We start from the raw sequence: 17,320 nt of genomic DNA on the forward strand, positions 1-17,320 counted from the left end.
ATAGGTTTTTATAATAGACAAACAATAGTTAGTTGCTTGATGACAACCACACACTCCACAAACTTCTGCTTTTGCAAGCATGGATATATACCTTCCCCATCCACACTCCATCATTTTGTGCCCAACATTACAGCTGTAAACACAGAACTAACTTTTATAGCACCTTCAAAAGAAGTCTTGGGTTCTACTTATATCAGCAAGAAGTGTGACACAAGGATTTATTTATGGAGTGAGAGTTGGCACTAATAATCCAGTCCTTCACCCTGCATGCATACCAAGAGCCTCATTTCAAATTAACTCTTACCTGGTCCAGATGACTGAAAACTTGCCAAGTATTCAGTGCTCACACAACATACATCCTGCAGTTTAGCTTTATCAGAGAGCCACGTTCATGCCCCAAACACTCCTACTGTGTGGTGCCAACTGAAGTGTAAAACCAGGGAAGACTCTGATTTTCAAGAGCACTGACCCATACTCTTTCAGCAGCTTTCTGGACAACCAGTATTCCTCATCACTGTGGGAACATGCAGCACTGAAATAAGATCCACCCAGATAACCCTCAAACTGAAATCAGTTGAACTTTATTCAGACCTTATCTATCCTCATGATGCTAACTTCAGTTATCAATGCCTATTTCTTACATACATAAGCAATCATTAATCATAATCAGTAATCATTAATCTATATAACTCACTTTTAATCCAAGAAATCATTACAAATAGTCATCTCTCTCTCACCCTTGGTTGGTGGTCAAATTTTAGTTACCTGCAATGAAAATCCAGACTGAGAAAGAAATTTGTTTTCCACTTAAGTATCCTATGCTTCTTCAGAAACCTGTACCACGCAGATTTAAGACACATTCTCTTATTTCTTGCCATTTTAAAAGCAAATCATGAAACACTAAGCAGTTAATACTCACAAGCGCCTGCAGCCAAGTTCCTGCATAAGCAAAACTATTTTTGCATTCCAAATCAATAATCTTTAATTCACTGACGCTTCCATCATCTGCACTACGTGCTAGAAAAATTTAAAAAAAAAAAAAACAAACAAAAAACTTGGCAGGCAAATAATTTTACTTAATGTCAAACGAAATACGATGGATTTTAGAATGACACCAAAAATCTAGTTATTGAAAATATTTGTATATGCTAACAAAAACACTCCCATGAGATTCCAAGTTCAACTGTTACTGAACATTTTTATTAAAGAGCAAAAATCACTTGATCTTCAATCTATACTTTTAACATCGATGTTATATGGCTCCACTAATAATTTTTACCGCATCAATTTTCATTAGATGAATTTCTTCCTCTCATCTCCCAGCTCATCTTGTACACTTTTGTCTCAGAAAAGGAAAAAAACTCCACTCAAAACTGCCCCCACATATTTGCATTTATTTACGATATTAACACTATTTTGAGATTCAGTATTTATTTTAGTACTGTTAATCATCAGTTTTCATGCTGTCACATTCCTTACAGAACACCAAATCAAAACTCTTAATTTCTCTGGAGATAATATAAAGGAATTCATATTCACTTTTCCCAGAAAGTCAAAACACTGGTAACCCACACAAAGAACAAAACATTTTTTCTAGGTTAATTGACATGGAATGAAAATAATATTCTTTATTATGAGAATAAATACATAAAACAAATGCAATATATTAGCCATATTTACTCAGATATATTCAGAATATAACAAGATAGACATATTCATCAGAACTAGTCGAACAAATTTTTACTAAGCCAACAACACTGGAGGAAAGCTGGAAAGCTTACACACTAGTAGAAGGCGAAGAACATGGATTTCACTATTTTCTTGATATAAAAAGACAAACACTTTAGATAGAAGCACGATCTGTAATGCACTGATGGAAGTGTTTAGCTCCGTGCAGTGGCCGTTTGAGGTTGTTCTGACTGCAATTGCTTCCCAAGGTACTCCCTGAAATAAAAATAAAAAAAAGTAGTTTGAGAAACATTCTGGAAAGAATGGAGTAATATGGTAGTGGGAATTACAAAGAGAAGAAGTTTTTACATTTAGTGTTATTTACATTTAGAGAGGCAGTTATTTACCCCTAAACTGCCCGAATTGCCCCCCGAGACAGCCCACGTACAAGCTCTAATACCACAAATAGCATACATTTCACACACTATATTTTGAGCTTCAAAACAAGTCTACTAATAGTAGCTTCAGTTAACTATTTAATATATGGGTACCTAAGCTTAAGATATCTATCATCTAACCCTCTGAAAATAAGGCATGAGGTGAACATCACCAGAACTCTCAAGAAAAAGACCTAATGTTCATGCTTAGGCCTGGCAACTGTTACAAAGCACCCACTAAGCCCACAGATTTTTCTTGCTAAATATGCACATTAAAGGTCATTGCAAAGTATTTCAAAAGGATCTCTTCGTGTAAACCAGCTGCGTAAGTGCAAGTAGTACTGGTAGAAATATTGACAGTTTAACCCATAGGTGAGCAAAATCTTCACAGTGGAGCTTCATTTTCCAGCTGGAAGAAAGAGAAGAGATCCAAGCCAGGCCTGCTGCACTCAAGCACTTCACCTTGTTTTGAAATCCATTAAATCAATTATTTTGTATTTGTAATCTCAACAATCGAACAAACTCCAACCACTCCTCTCAGCAACAATCTATAAATCCTATGGAAAACACTGAACAATTTCCTTTAAGTCTTCCCATCTTTCACTTTTAACCTACACAGGATAAGCAATAGAAGCAGTTCAGAGAACTGTTATTCAAAATCAAGTTCACAAAAAATTTAAATCCAGAAGAAAAAAAGATCAGTTCTTACTGAACATTCTAAAAACTACTTTCTAGTCTAATGTCTTCCTGAACTGCTATTCCCTACGCATAATAATTTCCACTGCAGAATAGAGTTTGGCAGTTTTAAGACTATATGGCTAGGAAAGCAAAATTCCAACGAAGTACAATCCTAGCTTCAAATTCAGCTAGTAATAAAAGAATAACAATTTGTATGCCTGAGTCATGAATTATGATTTAGCACCTTCCCTTCAAAGTTTTATCGGGTGTTTCTGCAGAATCACAGTATTTTAATATGACTTTTTATTGTACTATGTAGTTTTCCATCCTTGAAATAGAGACTCCTGATGGCAAAGAAGGAAATCATGATAGAATGGTTCAGGTTGGAAGGGATCACTGCACTCAAAACTGTAACACTGAAGTAATTGAAATTTGACAGCCAACAAAAACTACAACCAGCAACTATGGAAGGGCTTCAAAAATCAAATTTCCATCTGCTCTCTCCCCCCTCCCTGGTACATAACTATGTGCACATACAAGTTTTAGAACATCTTTGCTCACACTCAAACCCTGAAAACAATGATGCACAGCTCACCTCACAGCACAAGCCTGCCAAGTTACTTATTCTCAAAACACACATGCTGCACCACTTAGAACATGAATTTCCTATGAAATTATTCAGAAGCATAAAAAAAAAAAAATCAAGCTAATAATCCTTCACAATACAAATGGCATGGTTTATACTGTCTCAAAATTATAGTTGATGCATACTAAAACCCACCCACAGTACACTGTATTCAGCAATAAAATCTCTGCTGAAAAGACAGAAGCATGGTTTAAGCATTCAGATGTATTCACCTCCCACCTGCTGTTACAAACAGCAGTTACTCTTCAAGTTGATTATCATTTCTGAAATGTGTTTTATTGGTTAACCTAGGAAAAGTTCTTGAGTGGGCTACACCTGGTAATAGGTAGACTGATAAGACAGTAAAGATTTAGGCAGCTGTGACACTTTCCTGTGAAGCCTTAGGAGGCTGACCAGTTACTCTGCCGGGCCTTTGATCACCTCCCACACACCCTCCACTAAAACTCAAGCTACTCTAGCTTCAGCAGCCACCTGTTTTCCCTGTTAAAATAAATACTAAAATACATGAAGATTCAAGGTGCTTTTTTAAACGTTCATATTTGATCACATCATGAAATCAAGCATTATTTTAAGCTTCAGTCTTCATCCAAGTTGAGCATGTGTCTCCATCATCATGCTGTTACCTACAAAGCATCTAAGATCTGATTTATCCCACACTGTTATTCATCCAAATTTTAAAATACAGGCTGAGGTTTCAGAATTAATCTTTACACCACAGAATTGAAGTTATCCTTAATAATGCAAGCATTCCACACGCTGTAAGATCATGCGGGATGAAAGGTGAATAGATCTCATCAGCCAGGTAAAAAATAGCTTCACAAAATATTTAAAAGAAACACTTGGCACAGACTAGATGTACATACCACAGTGGAAAGCAACTAGGAATAGAAGTGCTTTCTAAAATAAGCTGTAAACTCAAAATAGGACCACATCTCCCTATTTTAAACACAGTTCGTTATTTCTCTTTTCCTAATTGCAGAAAAAGACCAACTTTACAGAAGCATAATGGTCAGTCTTTGAGATGGTTCAACACAGAAGCAAAAGTAGAAACGGTATGACATACAAACATGGCTACCACTGGTACAGGCTCACACATGCCTGATCAGCTCATTATATAGACTAAGGCAAAACACATTCTGCTAAAATTTGACATGGACAAGTTTTGGGACTTGCATACTTACTGTCTTTCACTACACAAATTTCACAAGTAATAGTTTTTCCTTTCTAATCAGGCCAAGCTGATCTTAACCAATATGCTGACATGCTGAAGGTATACAGAACTATACTTTATATACACATTATTCCAGTTGACACAAATTCAATCAATAACTCTTCCCATTTGAAAGCCAGCTTTTGTCTCAAGTAGGCATCATATTATTGCAGGGAATACTTCAAGCTAGTCAAAGTAGAAAAGATTTTCTAATTACATGTACAGCACCTGTCCAGCCATTATTTAACATTGATGTGTCCTTCAAATCATTTAAAGGGATGAAAGAAAATGAAATTCTGCATACCAGTAACATTGAACATGTTTAGATAGCATGTAATGCTTTACTCTTTGACCACTGTCCAGAAAGGGAAAGAAAATTACCACACATCTACTGGTGCTTCTTCAAGTTAGTATCCAGAAAACTCTGTGCTCTTAGGAAAAGGCACAAGAATTTGATCCAACATGTAAACCATCAAATTCACTAAGTACAGGGTAAGGAGATAACTGAACTTGCACAAGATCCTACTCCAATATTTTATTCTAATTTTCAGATTTAGTAAATGTATCACCTGATTATGGAAAACATAATTCATTGTATGGATGACAGCCTTCCTTATGATGTGAATTCAAGATTAACGTGCATTTTCAGATTGTATTGAATTATTTCAAGAGCATTGCAGGAAGCTCACTTTGACTCAGCAGTTTCCTTTCAGAGAGGTCTTTCTTGTTTTTCAGAAGAAAGCTGCCAGAGTTTCACAATGGTCACAGTGATACAGAAGACTGGCGAGTTTCTATTACTCAAAAATTTTTAGATTTCCTGAGGAATTCAATTCAACAATATTCCTTCCTATTAGGGAAACAAGATAAAGTCATTTTTCATTTATGTAATTTGTTATGAGCTAACACTCACTCAGAGACAGTAGGTGAATTAAAAAGAACTAGACTAAATCATGCAATTTGGTTAGAAGTGGCTCTGTATTGTGATTCACTTGGCACAATGAGCTATAAGCAAAATGCTTTCAATATTTAAGAGCTTCAACCTCAAATATTTAAGAGCTTCAACACCTCAAAACTGCCACAGATCACTTAACTGCATTTCACAATCAAAACTTATGAGGACATCACATCTTTAACACTAATCAGAAGTGAAACTATCAGAAATTTCTTTGGTGACATGTTTTTTCTTGTTGTTCAGGATAGTGCTTGGAAGTGCCTGAAACTCTAGAAATAAAGTGTGTTTTACAAATGGTGCAGATCTCACACACAAAAAAAAAATTATACAGAGTGAAATCCCAGAGAGAACAAGCACAGCACAAACTACGGTCCCTAGTGATACTGAATGAAACTGTACAAGGACACATTCACATCCACATAAAAGGATGAAGCATTAAGGCTACGTATCAAATGTATCTATGATTAATTGGATTTTTGCTCAATTTGTCTCATATCTAGAAACCGTGCTCTTCAAAAAAATTTTTTTAATTAGACTTTATTTTTCAATTAGTCAAGTTCTAGTTAGTAAATAACAGCTGAGAAGAAATAGCATTGATAATGAAGACCAAGAAACTGGATAAACGTTAGATTTTAGCCTGATGTGTTAAGCATTACATTTGCCAGTTTACTATCATTACACTTCTTGGTACAAGAGCCAGTAAGGTCCAGAAGCTGAGATGCATAGACTTTGGATAACATTCAACCAAAGAAAAAAATAATAAAAAATATTGACTGTTCAATATTAACCCTGGAACAACAGCTTCTAAATAGATCACATTACAAATTCTAGGCTGTTTGGGTTTTTTTTGTTGTTGTTGTTTTAAATGTCTCTCAACATAACTAGTTATTTTAAAAGATGAAGAGCAAGTAATTGTGTCTGGTAAACGCTCTCTGAAAAAAAAGCTTATTTGAAGCTTATCTGAAATCATTGCTTTGTTCAACAGGCAGTTTATTAATTCTGTTTCCAATAGATGTTCCAATAGATGTGCATCAATCATGCATCCTAATTCCCATTGTTAATATCCCCCAACTCACTCATACTCTGCACATTGATGCCTACTCACTGAATCACTTTTTATTCTAAAAGCCTACTCATTTGAAGGTCTCTAGCTCACAGCCCACACAGGTTAAAGGATGCTGCATAAATTAGGCATCACACCTGAGCCCAGAGGTAACATTTGCAATCCCTCACTAACAGTAACTCACTACTAAGACTTAAGCAGAAAGATGCAGCAACACAGTCTAGTACTTCAGTCAATGTGAGCAATAATCAAAGATGCTGCAAATTCAGTCATTATCCTGACTCAGCCAGAGGAAAAATGAACTTGCACCCAGATCCTCCATGGTTTTAGTACTCTAATGAAAACTGAAAACCTTTGGTCTATAGAGGGTAAGCCACCATATTTTATGATACACTTACATGAAAAAAGAGCACATAATACAACTTTGCACATCTCAGCCAGCAATAATTACAAAAGACAAGTTAATCCCTTGTCATAAGAAGCACAACCATGTTACCATAATTTGTCACCCCTCCACCTTTCCTTCTGCAGAGGTAGAGAACACAATTCAGCACAAACCCGCACAGGTTCCTTAAAACAATATACTTCAGGACTGTCATTTTAGAACTTAATATTTGATACTTTTCAACTGTGGAAAGACATCGCTGCAACTAGCATTAGATTATTTTATTAACGTGAACTGATTTTGATAGTCACGTTGGGCACTGCTGTCTGAGTACTATCAAAGCCAAGGATGCTTCTCACACATATGCAAAAGGCACAGCAGAAAAAAAAAAAAGACAGTAGAAAAAATCCTACACTTATTTCCATGCCAAACTTTCTCATCTGCCAATAACAGGTTTTTAATTGTCATTAGTGCCAGGACTAACATGAGCTTAGTTCAAGTGAAATTAAAGCACAAGATAAGTTACCATTTAAAGACATTAAGTGATGTTAAAAAAGATATGTTCTGTTCCTGCTTCATCAAATGCATGATCACTTAACGTGCAAATATAAATGGAATATTTCACTTAAATTACCTCACCTGAAAAAAAAAAAAAAAAAAACTGTCAGCAGTTGCTGCCTTTGCCAAGCTAGTCTTGCCATTCAACAGAACTTCTGACAGTCTGATTTCCTCCCCATTTATCCCTGACTTAAAATCCCCTACAGAAAAGACAGCTGAGCAACCTGTAATGAACTACTCAAATTACTTAGAAATTAATTGTCTCCAAGTTGACTTAATAGCAGTTTAAGGATACATGGCTGTTTTAAACAGATCGTCACTTCAGCTGCTCCATGGCAGTCCTTCACTCCGGTTACAGAAGTTCTCCTCACTCTTATGCTCCAGTGGCACAGTACTCACACTGAGCCTCAGCCTGGCAGAGAAAGCCTGTATTTGCTTGTCCTCTGCTAGGCTCCAGGATGTAGGAAGAGCCTCATTGCCTCTGTCATGCAGGTACAACAGACAGCAATGCAGAGTTTCACCACACTAATTAAACTCAAGGAAAAACTCTTGCCTCAGGTGAAATAGGCGGAATTCCAAAATACATGGAAGCAAGGGAAAACATTTCTCCATCTCTGAAGATCAAAGTAAGCAAAATGTTGACTTTGCCAAGTAATTCGTGTTACACCTAAAGGGACCGGTTTCTCTTCTCTCCACACAACTACAAAACTGAAGAAGAGCTCATACTTATCAAAAGCCAGATCTACACAAAGACAGATTTAGCTTCTTACATGTAGCTTGTGCTAAAGAAATGATACATCACTCACCTGAAGTCCATTACAAGAGAACACTTCTTCTGCAATTATGAGGATTGATAAGGACAGTGAGTCCCAAAGACTCTCCTTCCAATAAGTATTAATAGAAAAATCCCTACAGAGGTAACAATGCAAGTCTGAAAAATGCACTAACTTTTTATTGACACCTCTGTAGATCTGAAACTAGATTTAACTGCAATTTCTCTCAAGTCTAAAGGTCCAGAAGCTGTGAAAGAAAAGCAGGGGCTGATATGTTCACACTATAGAAAGAACCAAGACAAACCCAGAAGAGCAGATTTGATATATTTAAAACTAGTAGACATAAGCTGGAAGTGAGAAAAGTCAGGCTAGGCACACAGAAAAACTTACTGCCAGTAAGGAATTTGCTGGAGAAAAGAAGATTACTATTTTTAACAGATTTCCAAGGCATTAAAACAAACAGCAAATAAGACCTTTCCCCTTATTTAAGAAAAATTCTAGGCCTTTATTATGTAACACAGAATTTATAATATCAAGAACATGTAATGGTTTTTTTCTTTGTGTTGTTTTGATATCACCAAACTAAGAAGCAAGGTGGAGTGCAGTACAAAATCCTGTCCCCTGCTTAGGTCGTGCCTCACCATACATTTAGTATCTAACTGCACACATACAGAAAATAAATATTATTTATCAAAGTCCTACCTATAGGTAGAGAGTGTTCACTCTGCATAATTTAAATTTATGTTTCTCTGTTAGATAAGGCTACCATGGTATGAAAGAGGAAGCAAGACCATGTGAATGTAGTAATAAGTACGCAAATTAGAAAACCAAGTACTCTAGAAAGAAAGGGGTAAAATCACCATTATTTAATAAGAAAATATGCATTGTGGGGAAGGGAATCAGGAGGCTTTTGTCACTCTTCATAGCCTGTTTTCTACAGAGAATAGATCACTTAAAGAATCTGCCAGAATATGCTTGGTAAACCCTCTTCCCACACCACTTTCACACTCTTTGAACCATCACTAATCAGCCTTCTGAAAACCAAACTGTAAAATCAGCAAAAGCAAACAAACAAACAAAAAGAAAGTATAGGTACTTCAAAGAACCAACATTTTAGTTTTAAACATAAAAAATAGATACAGTTATCATACCTAATCTATATGACAGGTTATACTGAAGCTATGTGAACACTTAAGTCTTTCACAATGACAGCCCTTCAGAACTTAATCTATGAAAGTCCCATTCTCTCTCTGTTGCAAAGGCAGTATGATCCACCAGCCATTTCTATGGCAGAGTTCAAGATTTTTTGGAGCTTTATTAGAGAACTAATCAAAAAACAATGAAAGGAAAAGCCTCACTTCAAACGCCATTCTGGGCAAGTGATGAAAGAGAAAGGAGCGAGTGATTTTCAACTTCATCTAAACAAGCAACCCACAAGTTTTTGCTGCTCCAGAAGACTCAAGAAAAATTTAAATAATACTCCTCAAAGTAGAAACAGGAAAATACTAGTGTAGTGTGGCAGAAAACATTAGAGCAATGAACAGTGCAAGAGACTAGTCAGACACGCAGTTTGCAAAACAACTGCTACTGTAGTATTTGAAATACCAACTCATAACTACCTCAAGCTACCATTTCATTCAGCCAAGACTAATAAGTTTGTTAGGACATTAATACTTGTTGTTACTACTTTCATGACTTCACAGTTTTACAAATCTGAATTGCAGCTCATAATAAGTATTAAACAGTTCAAGTAAGTGTGTTACTGAATTACTTCAGTTCCATAAGGTCAAGCTAATCAATTCAACTGCCATAATAACATAGAGAACATAGCTACAATCTTAAACACTAGCATTAGCATCATAGAACCACAGAATACCCTGAGTTGAAATGGACTCACAAAGATTAAGTCCTTCTCTTAGCTCCACATTAGATGTGGATTTTTGGGTTGTCCTGTGTCAAAGAGCATCATCCTAACACTTCCTAAAATCAGGCAGCCTGGGGCTGTGACCTCCCTGGAAAGCCTGTTCCAGTGTCCAACCACTCTCTCAGTGAAGAACATATTACTCTACTATTTAATGAATGCAGTTTTACCACATGAAGATTTGATTCTGGCTCTATACAAAGACACTAAGAACTTCCTAGCCCAACTGTTAAAAGAAGCTTTACATACCAGTTGTGAACCATGAGCTTCTGCACAGCCAGCAGCGCATTATAACGAACTTGTTGGTCTTCGTGATGCATATGGTTCATTACTAGCTGTTTACCACCAAGTTGTTCAATCACTCTGAAAGAGAGAAAAGTAAGTTTTTTTCCCCACATTACCTCAGCTTCTGGGTAAGTAGCCCATCCAACTATTTGATATTCAAGGCATTCAAATTTAATCAGCTATCATAAGTATTTTATTGAAGTACTTATTTCCTAGCACAACGTAGCAATCAGACAGATCAGTACAATGAGAAAGGTGTTACAAGGATGTGATGACAACAGGACCAGCACAATAGAGAAGTGCTATAAAGGAAGGGAAGAAGATTGAACCTGGAGTCTTCTGATACAGGTAAGCACAGAGGAAAGCTCCACCAAGAAGGGATCTCCAGAAAGAGATCCTTCACCAGTGGCAGTCAGCTCTTAAATGAAGTCTAAGAGAGCTGCAGCCAAGCTCCACTCCTTTTGGTCACACAGCTGAATTGCCTTCACCTGTGCTCCCAGGGCTGACTAAGTCCTTTCCTCAGGTGCTCAATCAGTGGTTCAGGCCGTGACTCATACACATACAGGCCAGTTCCCATACACACATAGGCCAGTTCCCATACACACATCTTATCTGACATGTTACTAATGCAAATTTCTCATGCTACCTCCTGAATAAGTTGCTTTTTTTAATTTATTAAAAAATTCACAACATCAGAAGAACGTTTGCTATCCACTACATACTTCCCTAATTTTTAACCATCAAGTAATGGCCCTTTTCACAGAAAGGGTCATTTACTTTACCCAACTTGCTTAAGAACTCAATATTGCCTCGAGAAGACAGTATTTTTTATTTCATCATATCAAGTGAAAGGCTAGAGAGAACTTGAACTCTGAGTCTGTGCTATATGCAAAAGGTGAACTCATTAAATTCCAGGTTCTAATTAACTCCTGAAACCTTCAAAGGCTTAAGGATGATCCATTTAAGAGATGAGGAACAAAAGATCTGTAAGATATCTGAATTCTTCTTCTAAACCAATGAAGAGCATCCCTTCTCAGAGCAAGTCATATAAGCAAAAAAAAAAAAAAGCATGAAACACCAGCCAAGCATGGGAGTAGTAAATGGCTGTAGATGAAAAACCATAGCCATTAAGTTTTTTTAATCCTTTAGTCCTATAATTTCTTACATCATAGTTAAGAATAAACCAGATTACAACGAATTTCCTTAAAAGAAACATATTGAGGAATTTTAGTTTGTCCTTCAAAAACAGAAAACTTAATTTAGTCAGGGCTGTGCTCAAAAAAAACCCTCAACAAATGATGTATTAGAAATCATAAAAATAAATAATGCAAGTTAGAATTGAAGACACTTGTTACTCAACAGCAATCATTCCCTTTAAAGGACAAAGCTCTTCTGAACAGGTTTAACAGCCAAGGAGGACCAGGTATAGCAACTTAGCAGAGGTGCAGTCCCACCAGTACTTTTTCCCAGCTAGAGGCAGAGAAAATAATAGCAATCACAGAAGGGCTTGGGTTGGAAAGGACATTAAAGATCATCCAGTTCCAACTCCCATGAGCATGGTTACCATGGCCAGATCAGGCTGTCCAGGATTCCATCCAACCTGGCCTTGAACACCACTAGGGATGAGGCTTCCACAACTTCTCTAGGCAATCTATTCCAAAGTCTGAGTAAATAATTTCTTGTAGCCCTCAACTGTTTTATTCCAGTTGTGTGATTTGTCTCACTGTGTGTCCACGACAGCAATTAGTCATAGTTTTCTTGTATCAGTTTCCAACTCCTACTTATTTCCCATAGTACACGCATTGGTGTAGAGGCTCTTAAACTGGGCTATCAGCTATGTTACCTTCTTGGAGGAGACCTCCCAGATTCCCCTGGAAATAACATGAAGATTTCTCCTGCTGTTTTCTTAAGTGTCAGCATTCCCTGACTCTACTCTATCACTCAGAAATACATCTCCTTACCCCATCAAATCTAGCTTAAAGCTCAGCTAATCAGTTCAGACAGCTTGCTGCCCAGAACATTCTCATCCCTCCCGATCAGTTGTGTTTCACCCGATGTCAACATGTCTATCAAAGATGCATCCAAGATCATAGAACCAAACCCTGAGTGCAACACCATTCATACAACCATTCACTGAACTGGTCCATTCCTCCTCCTGCCCAGATCCTAGTCACCAACCAGGAGAATACCACCCTAGTTCTGGGGTTTCTTCGATTTCAGGACTCCCCCCTGCACACATTAATGACTCCCCAGTCCACTGGGGAACACACTTGAAGAAGAGGTAATTGCCTTAGATACAGATTCTGTTTGTCCATTTATTTGACTTCATAGTTTCAGTCCATCAACTGCACAGCCATACTAAACCAATCTTAATACCATATTTGAGTGCACATGGGCAAGTTGTTTAAGGATTACAGTAACCATCTAATAAAACTGATTCAAAGGGCATGAAGCAGAAGTATTCTCTATTAATCCTTCAGCTTTGCTTCCTTGAAGGCAGCAGCATGAGTTTCCAGATAAGAAGATACATTGCCTCCACTTGAAATACTACTTGTCATAAATCCCTTTGGAAAACACAGGAACTATTTGTAAAATGTACAGCACTGCTAAGTACAAGCACTATACTGAACACCTCTGATCTTTCTTAGTAGACTTGTAAGAGACAGTTAATTTGCTCCAATCTAAAAATACCTTCAGTTCAAATTTCTTACAAGATTTATGAGGCTTGGGAGTCTCCCTAAAGTGAATAAGTCTTTCAAGCAAACAAAGTTATGGTCTGCTATCTTGACATTAGTAGAACCATGTCCAGCAGTAACAAAAGACATATTCATGACATTTCTAGTGAGCCTCAAAAGACACATCCAACCTTCCAGTTAAACTCTATGCAGAAACCAGAAGTAAACTGCTTCTTTGCTGCAGAAATTGTCACATGTCCCTTTGCGTGACTGACTGGCAAGCACGACTCCTACAAAAGCAAAAAGCCCCTTTTTGCTTCAGTCATCTCTTTTCTTTATAGATACAGTTATTCAGCTAGTAACTTATTTGCTTGTAGTTTTTACCATTAAACAAAGGAAAATAAACGTCTGTGCATTCTGATGTTTAAAATACCATTTTCAATAAAAATATGTATTTGAGTAGCAAAAAGAAAACATGAAGAGTGATAACAATCTGTACTAACACTACTGAAATTACAATATGAACTGTGATAAAAGTTTTAAACAGAATTACTTAATCATAATTGAAATAGGCTATCACCATTTTAAGTTAAATAGTTATAAATGGCAAAAATGATACAGTGATTAAATTATTACTAGCTATTTTAATTTTTTCCTATGCATGTCTTCTGCTTTAGACTGAAAAAGTTATTTAAGACTGCTTTAAACATAAGTTCCTTTCAATTATTAAGGGACACTAGAATATTGAGGCAGAGATCTAGTTTGGATTTTCCAATCTGCAATGCCTTCCCAGTAAATTACCCTCAATCAACACCTGTGATCCCTAGGTAGCATATTTTAGTATAAGAGAAAAAGAAATGCAGTCAAGTATATACTATGGTCCAGTGTCAAGAAACATACCCAAATACACCAATGCATACTAGCATTTTTCTTACCGTTTCCCGCGGGGATAGTGCCGTACATATTCTCCCATATCATGAGCAGCTACAGCAAGCACTTGCGGGTCATCAGAAACTTCCAGAAGTTTTGTCAGGATTCTAGGAAAGGATAAGAAACAAAGAAGTCCCAGGTTTTTGTTGTTGTTGTTATTTTATGTGTTTATATAGCTCCCCTTGGTTTTTATTTCTGTTATGTTATCAGCTTAGAACTAAGTTTGCAACCACACAAACAACAGACATTCTAAAAGTCACACAAACAGCAATTCTTTTTGTCCAAATATGCAACTGCATCTAAAACAAAGATGACTCTGCCTTCATTAACGAAATTACTAAAAGCATTCATTCAATTCTCTCTAGTAAGCCATGCCTACAAACAAATACCTATAGCAATATTTACAAATGTCTCCATATTTGTGTATGCTGTGTTCAAGACCATCAGTTTAGAATTCCAGGTAAGCTGTATTTAACAAGTGTATAGACTTGGATAGAGGTAGGACTCAAAAACAAAGCAAACAAGGCAGCCACTGCTGCTTCTGTTACTTGGTAGATTCCAGTCATGCCTGCATGGTGTTCCCCAGCTCCTGCACTCAAGATCCTGCACTATGGATTTAGGAACCTACAAGACTCCACTGACTCCATTGCTAATGGCAAAGCAAAGGGCTGCATCAAGAATGCTATCCATCAGCCCTTCCCCACCTCTGTTCCTCCCTTCATCTTACAGCAGCAGCCTTCTTCAGCTCAGCACAGAAATTTACATAGAAAACTGTCATGCAATGGCATTTAAAAATTAAAAGGCATCCCAGAGGTTGAGAGGAAAGCAGCCTTCAATAAGAGTTATGCAGTCTATACAGTTGTGAACTCACAGTTCAAGATCAACAAATTTATTTCAAGAACATTCATTACTTAGTGAACTGTTGTGGTCTAAAAAGTAGTTCTGTGAAGATAAAAAATTATACTTTGTAATCAACTCCCTTTTCATATATCAGCTATTTTGTTAATATGAACAGAAACACAGGGCCAGAAGAAGTAAAAAACAATTTCTCAACTTATTCTATTGTTTTCATTTGCTAGGGATAGCTTAATTGCTTTTAGTGCTGGATAGCCAGCAATAAAACACTGTTCACTGCCCTGTAACGAGAAGGAGGGAAAAAAATGACACAGATATGAAGGCTAGGCAATGATAATAAGTTTTAAAACGTTAAACATACAGAACATTGGAAAATTAGACTCATCTATGCTTAATGAGATGACAAATCTGTTAATAACTTTCCGTAATTAGAACAAGTTGAAATAAAAAATTTCAATTGGAATAATTTTACCTTTTATCTTGAAATACTACAGATACTTCCTAAAGACTGGAAAGTGACAGATGAAGAACTTTGTCCAAATTGTTCAGTCTTAAAGTACCAGATGAATGAGCAGAAGCTTGAAGTATTACACTAATCAAAAGATGGTAAAGGATCTGCACAAAATTTTTAAGCAAAAAAGTCCATCACTTGCATAAGTAGTCAATCATGATGGAAGGCAGAAAGAACAGCAGGTTCAACAATAACTAAAGTATATTAGAGCTAGAAGACAAGCAGAGTGACAGATACAGGAAAATAAAACGATAGGCTTGAAGTGAAGAAAGGGTTATTCGTCAAATTCATCAAACACCCAAGAAATTCTTAGGTACAAGAATCTCTTTGCCATGCGCTTTGTGGGGTAGTGTTGTTTGTTGAGGTTATTTTTTGGTTTGGTTTTAAGGAACTACTTTGTTCCTTGTAGATCATTGTCTTTGTGGGAGTACAAGCACAACACATTTGCCAAGCTGTCTCAAAACCTGGAGAGATAAACACAGCAAAATACTGCAGTCGCTACAGGAAATTAGTCTCAATATCATCTTCACATTGCAGCTGGCAGCATCTAATTTGTGTGTGTGTGCGCGCTCTCAGAGAGGAGCTTATCAGACTGATTTCAGGACAGACTGAAGTGCATCTAAAGCTCAGACCCAGCTTGCTCATCATGCCCTCCAACGTAACATACACTTCAATTGATCTCCTGCTTTCTGCTAGGTCCTGCACTTACTAGTAAATACTAAGTAGGAAGAACACCACATATTATTAATGACAACACAATTAGATAACCAACAACTCCCATAGCAATTTAAAAGCCAGATTTCTTTTGAGTGCACACTTCCAGAAGTCAGCAATTACTTGACTCCAACAGAAAAAGATAAGCTTAAGATTCAACTTTATCTAACAATTTTCTATAAGACTCACTCAAGACGAAAAGAATTGGAATGTAACTGTAGAATTAATAAGGTTAGAAAAGACCACCAAGATCATCTAGTCTAACCATCAACCCACTAGCACTATGCCCACTAATCTAGTATATCATACAATAAGTTTAATTTTCCTGGAAACAGTATCACAGCTTTGAACACCTAGTTATTCAAGTGAAATGTTCACTCAAACCAGTGACAACACACAACAGAAAATTAAGGTATATAGCTGCTTTCCAAATGAAAGCGTTACAAGATTCAACTGTACGCGTTTAAATTTAAGAGAAAATATTTCTAGCTTAACTATTATCAAAACATTTTGATCAGTAAAAACAAATAAATAATTCAGCATTTGAAGATAAGTTTTTAAAAGTATCATATAGTATACATATTAAAAAAAAAAAGACCAAAAATGACCAACCATTCCAATGACAGCAGGATGCTCTGACTTGCACTCATTCTAGACACACGTGTTGAAATAAAGTGGATAAAAGTTCACTTAACTACTGAATTAAAGAATTACATGATTCAATAACTGAAAACTTACTTGAGTAGTTCATAATTCTTCTCATTTAATCTTACAGCATTCTCCCGCCAGAACTTCTCAGACTTATGTACAGGACTCCACTCCAGCCTTCCTGACTTGAGCTCAGAACTGTACTCATCGAAGGAGCTGCAGCACAAAAGACCTGAATGAAATATTGGCTATGCTTCCATGGAGTCTGAATTGTGGCCCAAAGCCCGCCTCCTGAAAGTTGGAGCACAATTTGTTATAACACATTTGACTCATCTAGATGATTGCTCCATGCAGAGCGTTAGAACTGCTCCTTGATTCAGGAGCACTGTGGCAGTTCAGCACTGCCACAAA

The 17,320-nt window shown here is 36.7% G+C and overlaps 1 protein-coding gene across 3 annotated transcripts in view; it reads right to left on the minus strand.

Annotated features, from left to right (window-relative positions):
• Nucleotides 1-1,178: 1,178 nt before the first annotated feature.
• ATP6V1H (ATPase H+ transporting V1 subunit H) overlaps nucleotides 1,179-17,320 on the minus strand; it is a 37,125-nt gene continuing 20,983 nt past the window's right edge. For all 3 annotated transcript variants that reach the window (XM_010708924.3, XM_010708925.3, XM_019614025.2), the window contains exons 11-14: nucleotides 17,000-17,125; nucleotides 14,187-14,288; nucleotides 10,541-10,654; nucleotides 1,179-1,944 (exon numbers count right to left, since the gene is read on the minus strand). In XM_010708924.3, coding sequence (XP_010707226.1) covers nucleotides 1,884-1,944; nucleotides 10,541-10,654; nucleotides 14,187-14,288; nucleotides 17,000-17,125 — 403 coding nt within the window. In that variant the 3' untranslated portion in view covers nucleotides 1,179-1,883. The remainder of the gene's footprint in view (nucleotides 1,945-10,540; nucleotides 10,655-14,186; nucleotides 14,289-16,999; nucleotides 17,126-17,320) is intronic.

The sequence above is a fragment of the Meleagris gallopavo genome, chromosome 3, assembly GCF_000146605.3.
Source record: "Meleagris gallopavo isolate NT-WF06-2002-E0010 breed Aviagen turkey brand Nicholas breeding stock chromosome 3, Turkey_5.1, whole genome shotgun sequence".
Taxonomy (NCBI): domain Eukaryota; kingdom Metazoa; phylum Chordata; class Aves; order Galliformes; family Phasianidae; genus Meleagris; species Meleagris gallopavo.